We start from the raw sequence: 25169 nt of genomic DNA, 5'->3' as shown, positions 1-25169 counted from the left end.
TTTAAGCATTCATAAATCTACAAAGCTTCTTCTGGACACTTCATTTAGGAAAATTCCTGACTATACTGTGTTATCCTTCTCATTATATTCTGCTGTCAGGGTTCAGAGTACAGAGAAAAAAAAAAAAAAACACTGGTTTTTCTATAAGTTCATTTATTCCTCTACCATAAAGCATAATATAAAGAAGAGAAAGCGTATTTTTCCTTAAATTCTTCTCCTGACTTTCCCCTTCCCACCTCATCCTAGTCAGTTCAGACATTGAACATAATGATTCATGAATATTTTCTTCTTTTTCTTGCTAATAATTATAACAAGTGATATCATTTGAAAATCTCACAAAATATCATCACATCAAACCAGGCTTTAATCTATGTCTTTGTGTTGTCATGTTTCCATTTCTAATGGTGTGTTTGGTTTGCTAATTTTTGATTACCCAGATATATTTTGATAGGTAAATAGTCTATTGCTCTTTTTCTCTTCCTTAGTTTGTTGGTGAAAAACTTTATGCGATAATTTCGGGATAAAAAGTATAGTAAGCAATGTGTTCTAAAATTCCTTATCTGTTTTTACCTCCAGGGAGCTCGAGGCTTTCCTGGGGCTCCCGGTCTTCCAGGGCTGAAAGGTCACCGAGTAAGTTCAGTCCCTTGTCACCCTCTCATGTACTATGGTTTTTAAAGCAGGGTCCAGTAAGCATTTTCTTTGTAAACTTTATAATGCCCTTTGTCAATTGCCATTGCTGTGATCACAATATTCATTTGTGGTTACTGACTTCACAATGATCTTTTACATTTCCTTTGAATTTAAATTTTATTCTATAAAAATATAATTTGAGTTATTACTATGTACTAGACACTGTGCTACAAAAAAGGGTACAGTATGCAGTGATAAATGAGAATAATCTAGCCTGCTGCCTCAACTAATAAAGGATACTGTTTAGAAAATAGGCAATTGCTACGTAGTGGAATGAGTGGCATGATTTAAGGAGAGAGTATATAGGGTCGCAGAGGGGACCAGTCTACCACATTTGGAAGGCAACAGAATGCTTCTTTTGTAACTCAAGATAATATGTAACTGTTATGTGTTGTGTACACATATTGAAACTTTCTCTCTGATTTTGAAGGCAAGGTTGATTGTTGTATCAGTTATTAAAAACAGTTGTTCAGTATTCATGGGGATTGGTTCCAGCACTCTCCCCTCTAGAATACCAAAATCCACCAATACTCAAGTCTTTTTATATAAAGTGGCATTGTATTTGCATGTAACGTATGCACAACTTCCCATGTAGTTTTAATTACCTCTATACTACTTACAATCCCTCGTACAATGTTAATGCTATATAACTATTACGCTCTATTGTTCAGAGAATAATGGGTAGAAAATCTGTATATGTTTGGTATAGATGTAACCATCATAGGCCTAACTGTATAGTACATGCCATCAATAATGGAACTTTTTTATCCCCCAAGTATTTTCAGTTTCCTGTTTCTTGAATCCGTGGATATAGAAAGTGTGGACAGAGGACCAATTGTATTTTGAATGCAAGTTCTATATGTAACACATATTTTGTGACTCTGTGAGCCCTATAACTATGTGAAATTTTTATTTATAGCTATAGATGATTATGAATTCATAATTTTGTGAGGATTGATAACATTGGAAATTGAAAATATTATTTAAATGAGAAACCTTTTATTAATGTTTAGATAGACTCTCAAGAAAAGGTTAAGAGTTTAGAGATTTAATGAGCAGCAACTTTCATAAACTTGAGACTTGTATGCATAAGGCACTTTCTATGAGCTTATTTTTATTCTCCTTTATGCTTTTGAAAGTAGCGAAAACAGAAAACATATACAAGTCTACACTTTTCTTTTCAGGGACACAAAGGTCTTGAAGGCCCGAAAGGTGAAGTTGGAGCAATAGGCGCCAAGGTAATCATGCCTGAACTTAACTTCGTTTGACCCTCAGATCTGCTTCAAGTGCCTCCACACTTTTCAGAAGCACCTTCAGTAATTCTGGAGGAAAAGGTGGTATAAATAGAGGAATAGTTCAATAAATAAAATTTCCTATAGTTTTCAATACCCTTTTAATATTAGGAACTTCTAGTCATTGTTTCTTCTCAAAAGTGACTTATTTCTACAAGGAAAGAAAAAATAAAGGAATGTAGACAAATTTTTAATAGGAAGCATCTTGAGATTCATATGCAGAAAAGCATTTGTTTTTAACATATTAAGTATTCTATACATCTCTTAAGAGAATATTATAGCACATTCTAGCTTTGTAAAATTTTACTTGTCAGACAACTATTGGCTAGTTGTGACAGTTTCCATCAATCTTGTTTAAGTTCTCAATTTTATTTTAGACTTATTCCTACAGAATTTTCATTAATTAATTAATTAATGGAAGTACTAGGGTTCGAACTCAGGGTCTCGCCCTTGCTACAAAGGCCCTCTACTACTTGAGCAACACCCCTAGTCCTTTTTTGCTTTAATTATTTTTTGGATACTTTCTCTTGTTTTTGTCCAAAGCCAACCTCTTACCATGATGTTCCTAACTATGCCTCCCAGTGGCTGAGATTATAGATACACAACCATTCTTGACTTGCTGGATGAGATGGGGCCTCACTTAACTTTTTGTGCAGGTTGTCTTTGAGCCATAATCCTCCCAATCTCTGCCTCCCAGGTAGCTGGGATGACAGGTGTGTACCACTATACCTGGTCTCCAAATTTACTTTTAAGAAAAGGCAGTAAAACAAAATTCTTAGCTATTTCATTGAAAGTACACCTTCCAAATGTCCTCTGAAAATATGCTTCCAGCATCATACACACATGGAACGATGTGATGCTGATATCAATTTGGATTTCTTGAACCGTAATATAATCTTAATTTTGCTTTAGGGTGAAGCTGGTCCTACTGGTCCAATGGGTGCCATGGGTCCTTTGGTAAGTAAAAACTTCTTTCTTATCTTTTTATCATTATTTTTTATTGTGGTGCTGGGGGTACATTGTTAGATTACATTAAGAGACTGTTTGTATGAAAAAAAAGCATGAAGAGCATATGTTAGCTAGTGAAACAATCTTGATTAGCAGCTCATGGGCATACAAAGCAAGAGAATTAGGCCCTTGTTAATTCACAGGCCCTTCCAGCATTTTACTGTTTTTCTTAACTATTGAATGCTCTGCACACTGTTGATCAAATCAGTGTTATTGTACATTTAATTCATTAAATCTAGGCTAAGTGAAATCTAGTTATATAATAGGTGGCAGGGAGGTATCTTTACAGTTTTTCATATCCCAAATTGCTGCTAGAAATATTGATATTCAGTGACTAATTAACATTCAGTCTCAAGTGGATGGAGTAGTGTCGTCAAACCAGCCTAGAATTCATGGTAGTGGCTTCAAGAGATGTTCTTCTCTGTTATCTACAGGGTCCGAGGGGAATGCCAGGAGAGAGGGGGAGAGTTGGGCCTCAGGGTGCTCCTGTAAGTATCTATTTTTATGCATGCTGCTGAGAAGTGTATATCAATTCTTTTAGGCTTGTTTTACTGAATATGCCTTTTAAACAAGAGTTACTGAAGGACCCCCCATTTTTTCTCTTGGAACAAACTGCAAGTTTGAAAGATTTGCTAGCATAGCATGACATTCTAAGAGCAGTTAAGAGAATTAATAGAGTACATACTCTCTACCCAGGTTCAATCATCATTGACCTTTTAATGTCTTTTTCCCAATGACTGCACTAATGAAATTCCATCATATTTGTGGTTGCTGTTGTCCCTAAGCCAAATCAAATGCCTGAACTATTGCATCCTTAGCCTTGTGCCCTACCCTTGTGTTCACTATTAGAGACAGTATTTACCATCACATTAACACTGTGACAAGTTGACACATACTCCCTCTATCATCAGTTGACCAGTGAGGAATTCAGCTTAAAAAATTCTAATTTAGTCCTCTTTCTTGTATCAATTCTGGCATCCATGGTTTCAGGATCTTAGGTCAGTTTTCCTAGGCAACAGCTGCAAAGCAGCAACTCTATATAGGAAATTTACTGGGGAATGCTGTTAGAAATTATACCTATGAAGGAATGAATAAAAGAAGCAAGGTTTATGAGAAGAAGAAATTGAATTGTGTTGCAGTTGCAACAGTGCCCCTTGGTAATCTCAGGGGAATTATGGAGCTTTCAGATAGTCTTGGATGGAAGCCAGTCATTTGTACTCCTCCATTGACCACGGAAAAGGCAGAACTTTTGGAAAACTAACTCCCTTTAGCTGATGGCACTTCCCAGTAAGATTCTCAACTGTGGGCCCTCAGCAGGTAGCACTTCCAGCTGGTAGAACAAATATTCAGATCTGAAGGGGAATTCACTGCACAAAATTCACTACAACTTAATTTCTCTCTGTGTGCATGTGTTTTATTTATTTACTTTGTTTTTGCAAGGAAGACATTCTTCCTCTGAGTTAATCTGGCTTCTAAGAAGACTAAGACTGTTTGTCTCAATCCATATGACAGAGGTGATACATTAAAGTAAAAAGAATAATTTGAATCAGTTTCATCTTCTCAATCTTGGTTTTTACTTTTATTTCTTATGGCTGTAAGAATAGATGTGTTTAATACTACCTCATCAGCTTTGTGTAAATGCATACTTTATTGCTAATAGCTCGGTGTCTGTTGTTATCAAACTTAATATTTATTCTTTAATTGTTTAAGATGAAAGGTAGACACCTTTCATGTGAATCATGTGAATTTCAAGTGAATTATTAGAAAATACTGTAGAAAATGTAATCTTATCTTGTCTCTTTTTCTTCTTTTTAGGGACAACGAGGTGCTCATGGTATGCCAGGAAAACCAGGACCAATGGTGAGTTGTGTTGCTTCATCTCTTTTTTCACTTCTACATTTATAAAAATTTACGAAGCACCCACTGTGTTCCAGATATTTAGAATAACAACATAATAAGCAGCCCCCTCTCCTTGCAAACTGGATGTGTTAATTAAGATCATTGTGTAATGTATTGCTAATTGCCATAATATAGAACCCAATTTGAGGTATACAACATGAGGAAATACCTAAACCTAAATAGAAGGATATAAAGGAAGACAAGGAGTAATTTTCAAGTCAATCTTGAGACAATAATACATAAAATAAATAACGAATATAGTTCCATAAGTAGGATTGATAAATGAAAAAACATGGTGATCTCAGAGAAATGTTAAGAGGGTAACATTGGATTGGCATAAAGGAGTTAAATCGTAAAGGGCTACACTTGCTGTGTTGAAGAGTTTTTGAGCTCGTTCCTGTAGTGGATATTGAGAAGCCATTCAGGGACTCAACATCAGAATCTCATGATCTGAAAGATCAGATGCTGGTAATGTGGAAGAGGAGAGGAAGACATAAGAGTGAGTGTGGATATCATAAACATAATCTCAGAGGAAATGCATAAAGGTATAAACTAAAGTTATTATAGTGCCAATGGAGGCAGATTGTTAAGAACATCTAATGGCCATTGCTTATTAGTTTTCTAGTTTAAGGACTTTGGTGGATGATGTAAATTATCTGAGTTTGGAAAAATAGTAAGAGAAGCAGGCTATAGTTAGGCTACAGTTTGTGGATTTGGATTTAGGATGGAAAGAAGTTAATTCATTAGAAATTTGTTAATGGATATGCAAGTGTGGAACTCAGCATAGAGATCTGAATTGTAAATGTAGATTTGGGCTATTTTAGCATATAGGCAAAAGATAAAACTATTGGAGAAAAAGTGTAATGTGGAATGAGAAAGGATAAAGTCTCAGGGAGTGATAATATTCTGTATACTATGCTTTTTATGGTCACTATCAACAATACTTCTGAATTTTGTTCCAGACAGTGGTTAACTTCTGACATGATAAACCTTTAATCTTCACATTTGAAGATAAAAATTTGAACATTTCTTCAGCTATTGATAGTAAATAATATAAAAGGAAATGTTTTAGTTTGGTAAATTTCTGACATATTAGTCAGTCTCTTTTTTAGTTCTCTCGCTGACTCTCAGTAGTTCTGTCATGTGTATATTCTGAGTTGCTGCTCATTAACTGCTGAGGTACCTGGCAACCTAGGGACCTTAAGAGATCTATGGAGAAGAAGCAGATGATAGTCATAGCTGGTGGATCAGTGTCTACTTTTATCTTGTGAAGGACACTTATACCAGGAGTGAAACAAAATTAAATTAATGTTTTAAATATTATCCTAAAAATATAAACTTCTTTTCTGAATTATAGAGCAATTGATTCATACATGTGCTTTTCTCATCAAATTAATCACTTTAGTAGTGGTGCCCTGGTTTTCGAAAGGAAAATATAATTACTCTAGAAGAAACTATTCTATATGTGATTAAGACTGGTTACTAATAAGATGTACATACTGATCGTGTCCTAACTATGTAGCCTGTGGAACACTTTATTTGTTTGAAACAGCAAGAGTCAAGTCAAGCTCCACAAGATGCATTTTGTTAAGAAAAACAAAATGAGAGAGAAGGAGGGAAATGAGAGAGAGGAAAGAGAGAAAGAAAGAGATAAAGAAAGAGAGAATATTCATGATCAATGTGAGCCAATATTAAAAGATGAGCAAAGAAAAGGAATTCAAATTTTAAATTTTTTCTATATGCCAAAATTAGGGTGCAATTATATTAATTAAAATTATTTTCCTTGATTTTTTTCCAATGTTACTCATAAAAATAAACAAATATAGACAAGAATAAGTACTGTGTATTTTGAAAAGATGCTTATTAATTCAAAACTGATGAACTTAAAATACAGTTTTCAAAGAAGAACCAGGACAACTTATAATGGATTTCTAAAGCTATTTCCTTTAAATTAAGCTTTTAAATCAGTGGTAAACTCTATTCAATCTATATATGCCTTTCCAAATAGATGATAAGATGAAATATCTACTTAATATTGCTTGAAAAATATTTACATGATTCTGAGGCATCACTTTCATAAAACAAACTACTGGATTTTGGCACAAAATACAACTGTCTAAAAACAGATTTTCACCCAGTTAACACAGAGGAAATACATTTCTTAAAATAATTGCCTCTTGAAAAATATATTTCCTTTGTGCTAACTGACTGAAAATCTCAGTTTTGAACAATTAATAATTCATACTGACTTAATCTTATGTGGTACAATTAGGAAATGAAATTATGTTTACTACCATTGGGTATGTCTTTGGGAACTACTTTGGATCAATGTTGGAAGGAACATTTAATAATATTAAATTATTATCTTTGTGATTTTAAAGTACAAAACAGTTTATTCCTTTATTATGTGTGAAAATACAGATTGTTATTAGAGAATAAAAAAATGATCTAATTAGGCATGAATTAAAAACATGTCTGATTACTTTTCTGATTTCCTTTAATAGGGTCCTCTTGGGATACCTGGCTCTTCTGGTTTTCCAGGAAATCCTGGAATGAAGGTAAGATAGTAATATATTTAACTACTTGATTACATGAGTCCTGAAGTGAAGAATGACATTTCATTAGTTGATAAGTGTGGAAGTTACATTGTGTCAGGACTCTAGAACCAGAGAATTGAAATAGCCATAAGAAAGAAAAGTTTTGAACTGAGTTGGAACTCTATTTTTGGAGAGAGTGCCAGAGAATAATCAACGGCAGAATGTCCTAAACAATAGGAGGTTAAAATAAATCAGCTCATTAGCTGGCTTTACAAAGATCTTTGAATTTCTATCAAAGAAGTGCTTTTTTAAATAAATCAGAATTTGCTTGTTTATTACCCAAAATTATCACCTTCAGTAGACATTTAAAGCCTAGGTATTTTCCATCTCATAGAATAAATGCTTTTTGAAGGTTAGTAGAATTAATTTTTTTATAATCAAATCATAACATATACTGTGAAACATGAGTTTTATTTTGCTTACATAGTAAAGAAACAATTTCTTACTTTCTAATGATGATGCAGTACTTTACACTTTTTAACAGTGAATTTCACTTATTTTGAGAACTATCATCTGAGTCTTGCAGCATATTTTAGTTAACATTAGGTTGTTTTAGAAATATGAGGAAATACTTTGGGTTAGCCTAGGATAACTTGAAATGTCCAGGTTTACATTAAACAGACATAGCTCCTGCAAGCACAGTGGATCTGCTCAATTACCCTCTTTCCTTTGATTTGTGCTGTTTGAAGAGTCTGAATGTGTTTCTGCTGTTTACATAGAGATGATTTGAAGGACCTGGATATTTATATGAGAACAAATAAAAAGCAGAACATGTAGGGATTAGAGTATCTGCTCTCATTCTTTGAGTAACTAGTTGGTGCCTGGTATAGGGTTATTTTAGTTTTTTTATTATGAATTTAGGAATGTTAAATATGTAATAAGTTAAAAAATCTTGTAAATGAGGTTAAAAAAATCCAAATTTTGTGGGGGCTTAGAGGAGAGGGGACTTAGGCTGATGCTAATGGATGTGTATGAGTTCTGTAACTGGAGATTGTTTTATGGAGAATATTCCCAGTGAAGAGATACCTTGCATCACAACATAAGAAACAGGCTGGTAAAGTTAGTCCACTACTTAAACTAGGTCAGGCATACATCCCTGACAAAATTCTTTGTGATCTCTGTTTCTTTAAATGTTTGAATTTAAAAGGAAAAATTCTAAATATGCAATCAACTTAGCACTGCAACACTCCATATTTTTCTTAAAATAACATTTCCCTTTGCATCACTTTAGGGAGAAGCAGGTCCTACTGGGGCACGAGGTCCTGAAGGTCCTCAGGGACAGAGAGGTGAAACAGGGCCCCCAGGTCCAGCTGGCTCTCAAGGTCTTCCTGTAAGTTCCTAGCACATCTAAGAACTAGCTCAAAAAGATGGGCATTTATTATAACATCAGAGAAAATGCAACTATTTTGCAATACTTTTAGAATTCTGAATGAGTGATTAAAACTCATGAAAAAAAATCTCTTATATCAGCTTAATGAGTTTTGTCCATTTTATGGAAAGATAAGTAATCACAAAAGTACTGCTATAATGGTAGATACATTTTTAAAACAATTTTTCTGCTCCTGGACATAAGAGCACCACCCACATGTGCCATAGAGCTTAATATTTCAAAATCTTTTTATGTACCTTTTAGGGTGCAATGGGAACTGATGGTACACCTGGTGCCAAAGGTCCTACGGTAAGTAACTGCATTTAGGCTACATGTTCAAAAGGGGACAGTTTTTTGGTGTCAGATTACTATCTAGGTCTTTGGTTATCATCTCACTCTTGCTATCTGATAGGGTTCTGCAGGTACCTCTGGCCCTATTGGCTTACCAGGGCCCCCTGGATCTCCTGGACCTCAGGGCAGCACTGGACCTCAGGGAATTCGAGGACAACCGGTAAGGTCTTTTTTTTTTTCTTTTCTTTTCCCATTTATATCTTGCCATCAATTTATTAACATTTTTGAAAAAATTTACTTTATCGTTTTTACATTTACTTACATGTGTATACATTATTTGGGCCACCTTCCCTACCCTCCAACCTCTGCTTCTAGGCAGAACCTGTTCTACCCTCTTGTTGTCTGATTTTGTTGGAGAAAAAACATAAAAGATAAAAAAGAAAAACATGGAGTTTTTGATAGTTTGAGATAAAAATAACTATACAGGAAGATTCCTTGTGTTGTTACCATGCACATGTGTATTACAACCCAAACTGGTTCATCTCTACCAAACCTTTTCACTACTTCCTAGTTCCCTTCCCATACTGGCCTCTGCCAGGTTAAGATTACTATATTTGTTCCTATACAGTGAGCACGTCAAACACTTTCAAGGGTTTGGTTTTCTTCCCTTTCCCTATCCCTCCCATGCGTGGTCTCTCCTTAGTGTGTGACCATGTCCAATAATGTTACTGTATTTGTTTTGGGTCTATAATCTTCATATGAGGGAGAACATATGATTTTTGGCCTTCTGAGCCTGACTCACTTCGCTTAAGATGATGTTCTCCAGTTCCATCCATTTTCCTGAGAATGACAAAATTTCATTTGTCTTTGTGACTGAGTAAAAACAGCCATTATTCTCAAGTGTAATCTAGCACAGAGAACATACAGAAACAACATGTAATTTGACACAATGAAACAGAGATAACGTGACTATTCAAATGAGAGAAAGAAAGACTGGACTCATTGTAAAATGAAAGTCAAATGCTAACATACAATTTAGATATTTAAATTCTAAGCTTGACATTATTGCAATGTGTTAAACCTTAATGTTTTTTAAAAACATAGACTATTAAGGTTATAACTTCATGGTCTCCCTCATAGAATTTTACAAATAGCTAAATAATAAATACTATAGAAGTATTTTACAAGCCACTGAGAGGAAATTTGTAGGTTATTTAATAGGGATATATTGTGATGATTTGGCTAAAATCAGATTCAACAGCTATTTCTCATATTGTTCATGTTGAATGAGTTTCCATATTTTGAGGAAATTATTATATAAAAATGTTTCAATGAGTCTATAAGAAATAAATACATTGAGGACATGTGATTATAAAGCTTTTAGATTGATATGTAACAATAAAAAACCTTATTTCTTAATAATACTTTAAATAAATATTTTATGTTCTCTTCCAAGTAATGTGGTCATGCTGATAAATGCCTTTTAAATGCTATTGGCAGATTTATTAAAATAGGAGTGTTGTTAATAAGTCACAACTTATTAATGTTGTGTTACCACATTCTGAATTTGGCAATCTAGTTCCTGAAACATAAACTACAATAAGTATTTAGAGAGACATTTGCACAGCCCTCCTCTCCCCAAACAATCTAAAAGTGAAATACACTATTCGAGGTTGTCAAATTCTCAAATAAATAGGACATAAATATAGAATTATTTTGATTCTGGACAGGTACATGGCTCATGCCTGTAATCCTAACTATTAAGGAGGTGGAGATTGGGAAGATCTCAGTTCAATGCCAGCCCCAGGGGAAATAAGGTTGAGAGACCCCCTCCTCAGCCAATGAGCATGATGGCCACACATCTATCATCCCAGCTAGGCAGGAAGTGACAAAAGAGGATCTTGGTCCAGGCTGGCATGGCATAAATGTGAAACCCTAGCTCAAAAGTAACCAAAGAAAAAGGGCTTGGGGGTATGGCTCAAGTGGTAGAACACCTGCCCAGCCCTGAGTTCAATCCACAACCCTGCAAATTTTTTTTTCTCAATTCTGAATAAACAAATCCAAATCCTAAAATAAAATGCTAAGTAATCTATAGAAGTCAATCTTAGTTCTAATTTTAATGATCAAATTTGAATAAGTGATTAATGCCAATCATTCTAGCATGCATGATAAAAAAATGACTGAAAAATAAACCTCTTAAAGACTACTGTAATCTGAACAAATTTTTATCAAATCATACCGGATTGTACATGAAATTACACATATTTTACCTGATTTGCAAAGTTTGAAAAAGTGATTGTACTTTACTAGTAATTCAAAACAAACTCGGCTGCTGAAAAAAAAAATTAGGGCTCATACACTTTAATTACTTAGGGCAGGTTGGGCTTGGTAAATGACCTGCTTCTTCTAACTACTGATATTTTATTTTAGGGTGATCCAGGAGTTCCAGGTTTCAAAGGAGAAGCTGGTCCAAAAGGGGAGCCAGTAAGTCTTCATTTTTATTAATGATAAAAGGAATATAAATATTGCTTAGAAGTATGCAACTCAAAATACTTAAGGGTTTAAAATAATACTGGGAATTATAATAGCTTGAAATGAAACACTTTAATGATTTACTATACTTTAGAATTTGTGACTAACTTCATTAAATGAGTCTTCCAACTATAACTAACTTGTCAAATGGCTTTTCCTAGTAACTGTCTTTCTCTTTTTAATAGGGGCCACATGGTATTCAGGGTCCAATAGGCCCACCTGGTGAAGAAGGCAAAAGAGGTCCTCGGGGTGATCCAGGAACAGTGGGACCTGCAGGTCCAATGGGAGAAAGGGTAAATTTGAATAATAAAATGCATTCTTATAGTTGTGGAGAAATTTCAAGAGGAGGTTTTGGGGTATGGGTACCTCAAAGAGTGTTATTTGTGTCTAAAAAGAGCCAGCTATCTAATCATGCTTCATTCATTTGTTCAGCTGATATTGATTGAATGCCTACTCTAGCTAGCTTGAGCCACCTACCCCCTTGCAGTGGTGCCAACCCTCCCCTTGGGCAGGACCTGTTCCATCCTCCCGTTTTCTGATTTTGCAGAAGACAAAAGATAAAAAGAAAAATAACATTTTTGCTAGTTTGAGACAGGGAGTTTTTTTGTGATATTTCCACACATATATATGTGTTATACCACAATTGGTTTATCTCCTGTAATTATCTACATTCTACCTTAGTCCCTTTCTTATGGTGGTATCAGCTGGCTTAAGATTTCTATTTTCATTTTTGTATAGAGAATATATCACCTATATTCAAGTTCTTAGTTTCTTTCTTTTACCTTACCCCTCTCATATGTGACCTCCCCTTAGTGTGACCAGTGTTTTGTAATATTGCTGCATTTGTATTAGGTCTGTCATATATAAGAGAGAACATGCGGCTTTAAAGATCAGAAGAGTTGGCTGTGATGGGAATGTAAGCAAACAGATCTGAAAGGAACAACAGTAATCTCACATTTGTACATATCTCCAGGGAAAGCCAAGGGCTTCTCACACAAGACAAGACCAATTCATGTTATTGCTGACCTTAAACTATAGATGGTTATTTTGCTTCTCATGTTTGCATATTCATTTGTGTTTATTTTACGATGAACTGTTAAGAGTATTTCTTGATTTGAAGAATTATTTGGTTCAATACTTACATATTCTTCAAAATTTAAAATTTATTCTGTCTAGTTAGGTTATTTTTTCCTTTTGTGTTGGCTTGGTCATATCTCTTAAAACTTTACAGTGCTAAATGTAAAAACTACTCACTCACTATATTACAAAAATGTCACCAACAATTAAGAATCACATTTTGGTGCTTTGCAGGGTGCTCCTGGCAATCGTGGTTTTCCAGGCTCTGATGGTTTACCTGGACCAAAGGTGAGATCACACTACCACTGCTTAACACTTTGGTGGGTGTTGCTCCAAAAGTTACCATTTTCCAGTGTGGTAGTGCAGCCAGAGCTCCAGGTAGCGAGGGGTAACAATTTAAAATTATCTCTAATTTTGTTGAAGAGAGAGTATAATCAATAATAGGAAGGACCAAGGGTTTTTGTAACTTCTTTGACAAAAAGCTAATGTAATAGTATGTACTTGTAAATTAAGAATTAACCTCTGCTTCCTTTTGTTTCCTGTACTCCTTTCTTATTCTGACTTGTCTCCTTTGCTTTGCAATAGGGTGCTCAAGGAGAGCGGGGTCCTGTAGGTTCATCGGGACCTAAAGGAGGCCAGGGGGACCCAGGACGTCCAGGGGAACCAGGGCTTCCAGGTGCTCGGGTAAGAACACTGTAGTTATTTGCTACATCAACTCAAGACACAAAAGATATCCTCCTGAACATTCATGAAATTTAAAAAAGAAGCTTGTTTTTACAACTTGGAAAATTTCTTTGTTTTTATGGTTTTGACCTGATCATTTTTTAAACACTGGTTTGTTATTTTCATCATGTACAACAAACAGTAAATTCTTTCCTGTCTTTTTCAAAGGAATAGGTACTAATAGCTTTACCACTTGACATGAGAAAAAATCCTGTTTGTAAATTTTTATAATTTTTTTACTTCTTGCCAAAAAAATGATGTTGGCCTTTGACACAGAGAATTCTTGATGTTTCATTTTAATGAATGTCATTTGAAAATTATTAAAATTATGGAATTGCCTTTCTATTCAGTTGTCAACAATGTGACACTATTTTACCTCTTTAGAATATTTACTTCAAATGCAAGGGAGAAACAAGTTGACAGTTCCTTTTCATTTTAGGGTTTGACAGGAAATCCTGGTGTTCAAGGTCCTGAAGGAAAGCTTGGACCTTTGGTAAGTAATTTAAATAAATCTCTATTGTCTGTGATATTTTTCCAATAGACATGCAATTTGTATTTATTTGGTCATGTGGATGGTGATAATGTTTACATATTTTAAGTGTCCACTGGTCATAACTTCTTAGAATCTGTATTTACAAATTCACAAAATATCGATTAAGTTGTATTGAGATGAATGCTTGAGATTGAAGTTGCTTAAGTAAAAAAGTTGAAATGACATATTTCAATATTGGAAAAGTTTATCTTTTAGTAATATTCTTATTTCCTTATGTCCTTCCAATTTTACATGTTTAAGAGATAGGTATGAATGTTGACAGCTTGTGTATTCTGAGACCTTCCCTTATAAGGAAATGTGAAATAGGAATCCTAAGCATTCGTTACCATAAACTAGAGTAAACAAAAGAGGGAAAAATACCCCTCTTAGTATCAGAGTGTCATGAGATGTGAAGATGAGACTTAGGAATAGAGTAAAAGTAAAATGTATCGTAAATGTTCTACTCAAAGTACTTCAGTCATTTTCTAAAATCCATTCAATTTTTGTGATTCACTAAGACAAAAGCATAGAATAATTTAAAATTTATGTAAGTGAAATAAGCCAGTCAGTCCCACAAAGATAAGTATTTCATGTTTTCTCACATTTGTAGAATGTAACAGTTCTGCCCAGAAATGGGAGTGGGGGGTGGAAGGTGGGGGAGGAGGTCGGTGGCACAAATAGTGTATACACATGTAAGTAAATGTAACAATGATAAAATAAAAGGAGAGAATAAAAGAAGTATTTGAAAAACAAATTTCACTCAATACTAATAAGAACTTGCTTTGATTGTTTTTACTGGGGAGGATGAGTTAGAATATTGTACACTGTGTAAATGCAAAATGGATATTTCATGTGTGTAGTATTAAATTTTAACTTGACATTTTTGAATTGTGGAGACAGATGTATAGACAGGTGGATAGCTAGCTAGCTAGCTAGCTAGACAGACAGACAGATAGATAGGTAGGTATAGATGCATATACAGTAAGGGGCTTTGTGCTCATGGCCACCATCTTCTACCAATTTAGCAACATTCCTAGCCTGAAGCTGCAAACATGAATAGCTACAGAGAAAGAAAATTTAAGTACTTGTCTAGCAAATTGAAATCCTGAGACTCACAACTACAATTACTGTGATTTGGAAAGCCTAGATCAAACCTCCATGTTTTAGAACAACAACAAGGTGCACCTTGGCCATCTTTTGGTTATAGACCTACCTAGAGTCAGTGTCTCTAATAAGAGGATTTCTAGATGGTAGGACCACATGTATTTCCTCAATACAGAAAATTTGAAGAGAAGACCACGTTTTTTCTTTATCTTCTTGCCCACTTCTGCACATCAAGGAAATAGTCTTCTCTCTTCATTTGTTTCTATTTCTGTCCTAATTTATCATTTATTTGAATATAATAATCCTTGCAGTAAAGAAAAAGAATGTATGAGGAAAAGAAGCAAGGTCATGAAAGTTAGAGGAGAAGTACTAGGAAGGTAGAAGGGATAAAAAAGAATGATGGGCGAAGATGATCAAAGTATGTTATACACATGTGGAAATGTCAAAAATAAACTCTTTACTTTTTATTATTAATGCACACTAATAACAACTAAATAAATAAAATTTATATAACTTTTATAGTAAGGAAAAGCAAGCGATAATATAGCATTTATAGAGTAAATACAGTATTTATAGAGAACTTATATATAACGTACATATTTCCTGTTAATCCTGTAGGGTGCTCCAGGGGAAGATGGCCGACCAGGTCCTCCTGGTTCCATAGGCATCAGAGGGCAACCTGGGAGTATGGGTCTTCCAGGCCCCAAAGGTAGCAGTGTGAGTATCATGCCATTTCATCGGAGTCCTCATTTTTTTGGTAGCAAATTGATTGAATTTTACAATAATTTCCATTTATTCTTTAGGGTGACCCTGGAAAACCTGGAGAAGCAGGAAATGCTGGTGTTCCTGGGCAGAGAGTAACTATCAATTTTCTGTCAAAAAATAAAAAAAATTTATACAAACCTCTTGTCCTCCCCTCATAACTTATCTCTGTGTGATACCAGGGTGCTCCTGGCAAAGATGGTGAAGTTGGTCCTTCCGGTCCTGTGGGGCCCCCGGTATGTAATCTTTTAGTAATAATACTTATACAATGTGTTTACAATGATTTTTCTCCACAGTTGTACTCACAAATAAGTTTCATGGAAGAGAAGGAGAATGTGTGTGTCTGTTATGTCTTTTCATTTGATCCCTCATGATCTGGTATCGTCTGCCTTTTTAAATAAAATGGTCTTCTCACTTAAAGTTTTAAAGAAATCTAATGGCGATGGATGCCTTATCATCTTTGTAGTCACAGTTGAAAAATACACCACCTGAGAAAAATATTACTGGTTTGGCAAATAATATTTTATAATGTAGCTTATTTAAAATATTTAAGTATGGAATTATATCTACCTTTGTCCAATAATTTATTTAGACTGGCTTTATTTAAGCTGGTTTTTGAAGTGGTGAAAAGTGGTTTTTGAAGTGTTTATCCTATGAGGTTATGTTTTCATCCTAGGATTTTAAACCTGTTTATTTGTTTTGGGATGGAGAAGTTTAAATATCTTTCTAAAATGTTGGATTCCTTTTCTTTAGTCATTCTAACTTTGAAGTCTTGGTTAATAATTCTTATGACACTTAGGAACAAACTACAATAGAAAATATTACCCTTTTAAATTATATATGATAATAATGGGTTTTCCATATTCAACTTACCCAATATCCCCATAATTTTGCAGTTGTCTTCAGATCAAAATCAATTAATCAACACATATGTTTGAATCAAAATAAATAAATAAATTAATTAATATGTGTCATCAGTCTCTTAAGGCAAGCTTATTATCTGGCTGAAGTGAAAGACATGGCTGGAAGATATAGAAAGAGATCACAATACCTCACATAAATAGGAAGCAACCATAAAAATCTGGCTGTATTCATGGTTTTCTTTCCTTCTTGACTTAGGGTCTGGCTGGGGAAAGAGGAGAACAAGGACCTCCAGGCCCAACTGGCTTTCAGGTATGCACTAACTTAGGTTTCCATTTTTCTTCCATTAAATGGTTTCTAAAATGCATTTTTTAAAATGTAAAAAGATAATATCAAATGATGATAAACTTTTCAAATCACTCATTCCTTTTTTAGTAGAGAGGATAGATAATCTGGATAAAATCAAACATTTTCATTTTAGTTTTTGTTCTAATTTTATTGGCATAGTAACTAGAATTTCTTACTGACAAATTATCATGATTTGTCTACATACACTGCACATCATTTAATAGCATAAATAATGATAATCTGTGAAAATTTTTCACAACTGAATTGTATTAATTTTCTAATAGGCTCAAATATTCTTACCTCTTTTTAAAAAAAATTATGTGCAAATAAGTGAAAATCTGACCTTGTAGACTGACTAGGTCCTATGTTTTCTTAGACATAGTTTCCTTAACATGTCTAAACAATATTTTTCATAAGTTTGCTTAGTGCATTGTGCATCTACTCAATATCTTTTGCTTTATATATAGTTCTGGAGACTGCATAAATTATAAAAGGTAAACTGTTGGCATTGGGAGTCTATTAAACTTTCATGGTTTCATAATTTTATTTCCATATTACTGTTTTAGGGGCTTCCTGGACCTCCAGGGCCTCCTGGGGAAGGTGGAAAGCCAGGTGATCAGGTAAGTTTTTAAATAATAATAATAGCAAAAGTTTAAGTTGCTGGGTGATGATATTACTTTTTACTAGTGAATCTCTGTTCTTGTTTTCTTTATATGTTGTCTCTTTAAATCCTCAAAACAACTGTATATACTGTGTGATATTATTATTTCCATTTTACAGATGAGGACTGGGAGGGACAGTTAGATAACTTTCTCAATGTCACACAGCTAATATGATTTAAATTCAGATTTTTTGCTTCTCTTATACCTTATCATAACTAGAGTTTCACTGGATAACTTTACAGTTAGGAAAATATAAAACTGTTTTTTCCCATCATTTTACTGGCACACAGATTCATTTGCTTTGAGTGATTCATTTGTTTATTACTATTGAACAAATACTTGCTGATTATTCTGTGTGCTTGGCTCTACTAAGCATCAACCTTGGCAGCTGAAAAAGTTGGATATGGATCTTGCAATTATGCTATTACCTTCTATTGTCTGGTAGGAGACAGAGAATATGGGAAGACTGTTACAACAACAGTGTGTTCCAAACGCTATAATAAGAGAGGCACTGTATGTGTAGAAACATAAAAGATGCACTAAATTTAGACCTGAGAGTTTAGGAAAAATTTCCCAGGCTAAACAACATCTATGCTGACATCTGAAGGATGAATGATGGCAAAGGTAGAGGAGAGAAGATAAGAAAATATTCCAACAAATTGAAATATAGTAGATGCACAGGTGTTCTGATTGATTTAAATCACTGAAAAAATTCAGTAAGTGCAGAATGCGTCATACAAATTGAAGAGGACGCAGATGAGGTGGAATGGTGAATCAGGAGCCAGATTACAGAGTCACAATTTGGGTCTAATTTGTTCTTCATCAGTAGAGTAATAGGAAGCTGATTAAGGAGTATCTTTATCAAAGAGAAATGACTGAAATGAAAAACTTTCCTTTAGTGAAGAGCAAACTGAAACTTTCAATGTAGCTGTGGCTATGCTAGTTAGAGTCCACAATTTCTGCCAGCATTCTTCGTACATATTATATGCCCAAGAAATATTTGCTAAATTGAGTAGAATTAAATTGGTTCTACTTGGAAAGACCAGCTTGTCATTGGTTTTTATATTGCTTCCCTCTGTTTAAACCTTTCCATTTTCCTTAGGAAATAAAAGGGATTTGGAATAGATTGTTATCCTTTTTTTTTTTTTTGAAGGCTAAGGCTCTATTTTTGTGAGAGAATATTTTGCATTTTCTCATTGCTGAAATATCAAACATTCAGGTTTGATACAATATGAGTGTTGTTTTCATACAACATATGTTCTCTTATTTATAAAAGTGTGCATATATTCATTCTTCATTATTGTGGGTTGTAAGGCTTCCAGTGGTACACCAATATCAATTGGGTGTGTGATCTGGAAAGAGTTCTTATAAGTTACTGAGAGCTGCTCAAAGCTTTTCTTTCATCTTTAAAAATGTATTCATAGGGTGTTCCTGGAGACCCTGGAGCAGTTGGCCCATTAGGACCTAGAGTAAGTATTTTGTGTTTCATGATGAATTTTGTTTTCCATGGGCTTCAGTTTAAAAATGCAGCTTTTATCTGCAAAAGGGATTTTATTTTGACCATTAAATTCATCTACTGGATGAAAATCATTTTATGAAAAATATGTTGTGCTATGAAACTAGCATATGCTTACTTGAAATTCTCTTCTTAGCACTACATTAGAAAAATTGAGCTGTAATGGTGGATCATTTCTAAGTTTTTTCCCTTAATAAGAGCCATATATTGAAACATTTTAAACCTGTTTTCAATCAAGTACTGCAGTTTTTTGACATTCCAGTGTTGTACTAGGGGGAGCGAGGAAATCCTGGAGAAAGAGGAGAACCTGGGATAACAGGGCTCCCTGGTGAGAAGGGAATGGCTGGAGGACATGGCCCTGATGGTCCAAAAGTAAGTAGAGTAATGATCTGAGCATTGGAAAAAGCTCTAGCATTTCTGCCCAATGTTCTCTTGTTCTATAACTTTCTCCCTCTACACATCTTTTTTTTTTTTTTTTGTAGAGAGAACTTTTATTTCCCCCACCACACACACACACACACACACCTTTCCATTGCTCTTCCCACTCTCCTGGACAGAAGTAAAACCAGCAGCTGTTTCTACACAGTGCCAGGCACTGTGCTATGTGGCTTATGTGCATTATCACAATCATTCATCATAACAACGCCACTCTAGAAGAGTACTTTATCTTCCTTTTAGAGGTGATGAAACTAAGGCTCAGAAGGATGTCCAAGACCACATGCATGGTAGATAACAGATAACTGGAACCTGGATCTCTCTGACTCCAAAGTCTATACTTTTAGCTATTTTCTTCCTCTGCAGCTGTTATTGCCTCCAATAGCTCACAGAATGAGGCTCTTAAGACTGTGAAAGTCACCATGAGTGACCATAGTTCTTTCTTTTTTTTTTTCTGAGTTGCACAATACTTTTATTTTTTTTTTCATTTTTCTTTTATTATTCATATGTGCATACAAGGCTTGGTTCATTTCTCCCCCCTGCCCCCACCCCCTCCCTTACCACCCACTCCGCCCCCTCCCTCTCCCCCCTCCAATACCCAGCAGAAACTATTTTGCCCTTATTTCTAATTTTGTTGTAGAGAGAGTATAAGCAATAATAGGAAGGAACAAGGGTTTTTGCTGGTTGAGATAAGGATAGCTATACAGGGCATTGACTCACATTGATTTCCTGTGCGTGGGTGTTACCTTCTAGGTTAATTCTTTTTGATCTAACCTTTTCTCTAGTTCCTGGTCCCCTTTTCCTATTGGCCTCAGTTGCTTTAAGGTATCTGCTTTAGTTTCTCTGCGTTAAGGGCAACAAATGCTAGCTAGTTTTTTAGGTGTCTTACCTATCCTCACCCCTCCCTTGTGTGCTCTTGCTTTTATCATGTGCTCATAGTCCAATCCCATTGTTGTGTTTGCCCTTGATCTAATGTCCACATATGAGAGAGAACATACGATTTTTGGTCTTTTGGGCCAGGCTAACCTCACTCGGAATGATGTTCTCCAATTCCATCCATTTACCAGCGAATGATAACATTTCGTTCTTCTTCATGGCTGCATAAAATTCCATTGTGTATAGATACCACATTTTCTTAATCCATTCGTCTGTGCTGGGGCATCTTGGCTGTTTCCATAACTTGGCTATTGTGAATAGTGCCGCAATAAACATGGATGTGCAGGTGCCTCTGGAGTAACAGTCTTTTGGGTATATCCCCAAGAGTGATATTGCTGGATCAAATGGTAGATCGATGTCCAGCTTTTTAAGTAGCCTCCAAATTTTTTTCCAGAGTGGTTGTACTAGTCTACATTCCCACCAACAGTGTAAGAGGGTTCCTTTTTCCCCACATCCTCGCCAACACCTGTTGTTGGTGGTGTTGCTGATGATGGCTTTTCTAACAGGGGTGAGGTGGAATCTTAGCGTGGTTTTAATTTGCATTTTCTTTATTGCTAGAGATGGTGAGCATTTTTTCATGTGTTTTCTCCTCTACACGTCTTTAATCAGGCTTTTCCTTGCAAGTAAAGAGTGAGCTAAAAAGGTATTCTGTGATGGGGCTTAATGGGGCTTATAGTCTAGGGCTTGTGATGACATATCCCATATATAAGCATATATATATATGTTTGTTTATACAAATTTTGTTAGCAGCTGCCATGAATAAAAAGAAACAAGAAAGAGAAAACTCCACAATTTATAGAGGCATTCCTAATCATATACTCCATTTTCCTTGTCTTGAGTTCCATAATTCTGCTTCCAACATAAAAGAAAAAATGTAGTTTTCCAATTCTGAAAATAGAATGCACCAAAAGGCAAAAATCAGTACCCTTTAGTAGATAATGTGGCTAACTTTAGCATGCACAATTAAAATAGAATTTTTCATGATCATGCAACATGAGAACACTTAACCATCTCCAGAGGCCAGAGTGACTGGGTCAGGTCGACTTTAATTTAATCACTAAATTAGCTGGGAAACCAGCTTAATATTATAGGTTCTCTAAAGAAAGAATGAAGCATTTCTTTTCTCTAAATGCAAGGTCTTCTTTTATTCTTAGTATCTCTATGATATGGCCAACGATGGAAAAAATTGCACAGTTCTATCATTTTAATTTAAATTGATGCTAATTTTCTCTAAAGAGACAAATTGGAAATATAAACCAAAAATCAAAAAGCAAGTTGGATTTTGTTTACTTCAAAACTCTAACGCAGATACAACTTTCCAAAATGCAAAACATAAACACTAAGCTGAACTATTTTGACCTACTAAACCAGCAATTTCATATAGTGCAGTCTTAACATATTCATATGGTCACTTTTTGTTTGTTCATTTTAGGGCAGTCCAGGTCCAGCTGGGACTGTTGGAGATACAGGTCCACCAGGTCTTCAAGGTATGCCTGGAGAAAGAGGAATTGCAGGAACTCCTGGTCCCAAGGGTGACAGAGTAAGTCCATTTATTTATTCATAATTAGTTAATTATTTTTCCAGTTCATTTCTTTAGACTTTCTAATCATAAGGATTTCTTGAGCAAGCTTTTACTTCTGACAGCCTGGGTTGCAAGTCATTTGTGCAACTCTTCTAATAAATATTTATTAACAAAATGCACAGTGCCAGGTATTATTCTGGGCTCAAGGGATACAGCTATAAAGAAGATAGTTAAGGTCTTTTTCCCATCAAGTTTCCTCACAAGTGTAGGAAACAGACAATAAAATTCATAAACATGATTTTGTGTGTTTTCCCAGGGAGGCATAGGAGAGAAAGGTGCTGAAGGAACAGCTGGGAATGATGGAGCAAGGGTGAGTGAAACACTTGCTAGCTGGGCTAGAATATTATACTGAGCTTGCCTTATGAACTTATGAACTTGCTTTAATTTTTCAAAATAAAGTTAATCACATTTCAGGATTGGGAGAATGATGGTATTTGACATTAGATGTGGATAAACCATAGGTACTTATTTTTCTTTATCTTGAATTACAGCAAGCCAAAATGTTTAGTCATTGTTGAGAGAGGTAAATAAATACAAATTTATTGTGCCTTTGGAATAGATGCTTTAAAGGAATGGGGTCTCTGTCTTTCTTCATCATCACTTTATTTTATGTTCAATGTTTATTTCTTTTGGAAAACATTTTATTAGCATATATTATTTGTATAGGGAGGGTTCATTGTGACATTTTCATATATACTTACATTGTACCTTGGTTAGATCTACCCCTTTCCATAATTCTCCCTTATCCCACTCTTAAAACAATGTCAACAGGTTTCCTTGTTCTATTTTCATACAATATAAACTACATCAATCATATTTGTGTTCATTCACCCTGTTCACTCTCCCTCTTTCACTAGTACTCACCTCGAGTAAGACCTGTTTTACATTCCTGCCCTTCATTTTTAAATGTATATTTATTGTTCAAAACGGTTTTGCTGAGGTATTTTGCTTTAATCCTTTTATTACTCTCCCTTACCCCTTTTATTTCTGTTAAAATGCTGACCTAATGGACTGATCTAGACTTTCTTGAACAGGCAAGTAGAATTGTAGTCACCAAAGTTGTGATAAGTGTTCCTCAATGTGCAGGATGTCAGGGGTCAGAAAATTATCACATGGTAAGCCCTCATTAATACTTCCTTCAAAAGACCCTGAATAAGTAGAACATCAAGAAGGATGGTTGACACTAAAATATTATCTAATGTCCTGTCAGAAATGGACATTGAAGAAGCTTTAGGTCTTCAAAATTAGCAGGCACTTTCAATTTCAAGGATAATCAGACTAGATGGACAGTATATTCTCAGGCATTAATGAATTCCTCATGTAAGAATGTTTAGTCCTGGTGGCTCAGACATCTGGCATTCACTGGAACAGGTTTTGATATGTTATGAATTATTTCCAATTCAGTAAGACATGCCTTACTGAGAGTTGTCATGTTGTGCTCTCCAATAGCCATTGTACCATGCAAAAGAAACCAAATTGAGCCACTGTTTGGTTCTATACATTAAGCTATTATTGTTTTGATTAAGAAAATATAAAAAAGTTGTATCTCGGTAACAATCATCCCTTTTCTTACGAAAAATTAAGAATGAATCACAAATTATAAACACAAACTATCTCATGCCTTTTAGATAAACATGATGTTTCAAAAGTGATTTAAGTAAATCTAGAATATTATTGATATTGTACATTATGAGTGCTCTAGAATGGTCAGTAAGTAGTTTAATAGTGCTGTTTGAAGGAGTGATGCACTAACAGATTGTTTTCAGGGGAAATCCAAAATATACAATCTATTATCTACATGTATACTATGCTTATGAAAATGCAGTGTAATAGAACCCGAATATAAACAATGACTGGTTTATTCATACTGAGGGCAATCCACTATTTCAGGAAAGAGGCAGAATGAAACATTGTTTGTAATCTCATAGTAAAGGAAAAATGAGTAACATATTCTCTCTGTATGAAAATAGTCCATGACTATAAGTCATAAAGTGGTCTGTATATTTAATCAAATCAAATCAGATATTAGGTAAAGTATTAAAAGAATATTGTTCCACTATAGTTCCAGAGGATAAGTGAACACAGTTTTCTCATGTTCTTGTCAAAAGTATAAAATTAAAACCTATTTTTGAATGAGTTTAGTTGAAGAGAAAAGATTAAATCTGTTGGAAATTATATTGGACCAGACAGAAAAATTTTGAAAATATACAGATTTCATTTATTGTAAGTAATGGTATGCAAAAGCAGCCAAGCTATAACAAAATATTCTCCTTTTTTTGTTTACTTGGAGATTTCTGTACATTCTTTCCTCAATATGTCTGTTTTCTGTTAATTAATAGGGTCTTCCAGGTCCCTTGGGTCCTCCAGGTCCTGCAGGTCCTACTGGAGAAAAGGCAAGTCAAAAGTTATTATTTTTGTGCACCCAAAATCATAAAGCCTAAATGTTGGTTGTTTCATAAAGTTTTCTTTCATCAAATTCTGTAGCTGAGATAAACCATCTCAGAGCTCTCTCTCACTATCTCCCTATACATGGTGCCCAGTGTCCTACAATTGTACTATGTTTTAATACTGGTCTGGATAATGACCATCCACAATGTACTTTCTAGGGTGAACCTGGTCCTCGAGGTCTAGTTGGTCCTCCTGGCTCCCGTGGCAATCCTGTAAGTGACAGCATTTTGATGTTCTTTAGTATAAGATTGAGAAGTAAGACAATTCAACATTTTGTTTATGCATTTTTATTCCTCTGTCATCTATCTCATCTCATCTTATCATCTCTTCTTATCTGTCTTTTCTATCTAATTTACATGTCTATTAGGTTATGCCATTAATAACTTCCTGCTTTTCAAGTTTCAGTTTTTTGAATTAGACCTGAAAAATTATCAGCTATCCAGTCTATTAAGTCCAGGTGGGCAACTTATTTACTGAATAACAAGACATCCGATCTTGGAGATTT

General features: G+C 34.8%; 1 protein-coding gene across 1 annotated transcript in view; it reads left to right on the top strand.

The window, feature by feature from the left end:
• Positions 1-25169, top strand: part of Col5a2 (collagen type V alpha 2 chain) — a 140534-nt gene that overhangs the window by 88827 nt on the left and 26538 nt on the right. The window contains exons 13-37 of the mRNA XM_020167066.2: positions 577-630; positions 1875-1928; positions 2895-2939; positions 3425-3478; positions 4806-4850; positions 7394-7447; positions 8718-8816; positions 9120-9164; positions 9268-9366; positions 11577-11630; positions 11864-11971; positions 12990-13043; positions 13341-13439; positions 13918-13971; positions 15733-15831; positions 15918-15971; positions 16059-16112; positions 16996-17049; positions 17652-17705; positions 19172-19216; positions 19537-19635; positions 22067-22174; positions 22473-22526; positions 24556-24609; positions 24823-24876. Of these exons, the coding sequence (XP_020022655.2) occupies positions 577-630; positions 1875-1928; positions 2895-2939; positions 3425-3478; positions 4806-4850; positions 7394-7447; positions 8718-8816; positions 9120-9164; positions 9268-9366; positions 11577-11630; positions 11864-11971; positions 12990-13043; positions 13341-13439; positions 13918-13971; positions 15733-15831; positions 15918-15971; positions 16059-16112; positions 16996-17049; positions 17652-17705; positions 19172-19216; positions 19537-19635; positions 22067-22174; positions 22473-22526; positions 24556-24609; positions 24823-24876 (1647 nt within the window). The remainder of the gene's footprint in view (positions 1-576; positions 631-1874; positions 1929-2894; positions 2940-3424; positions 3479-4805; positions 4851-7393; positions 7448-8717; positions 8817-9119; positions 9165-9267; positions 9367-11576; positions 11631-11863; positions 11972-12989; positions 13044-13340; positions 13440-13917; positions 13972-15732; positions 15832-15917; positions 15972-16058; positions 16113-16995; positions 17050-17651; positions 17706-19171; positions 19217-19536; positions 19636-22066; positions 22175-22472; positions 22527-24555; positions 24610-24822; positions 24877-25169) is intronic.

The sequence above is a fragment of the Castor canadensis genome, chromosome 4 (assembly GCF_047511655.1).
Source record: "Castor canadensis chromosome 4, mCasCan1.hap1v2, whole genome shotgun sequence".
Lineage (NCBI taxonomy): Eukaryota > Metazoa > Chordata > Mammalia > Rodentia > Castoridae > Castor > Castor canadensis.
Note: the sequence above shows the minus strand (reverse complement) of the source record. Positions and strands in the feature narration are given on the sequence as shown.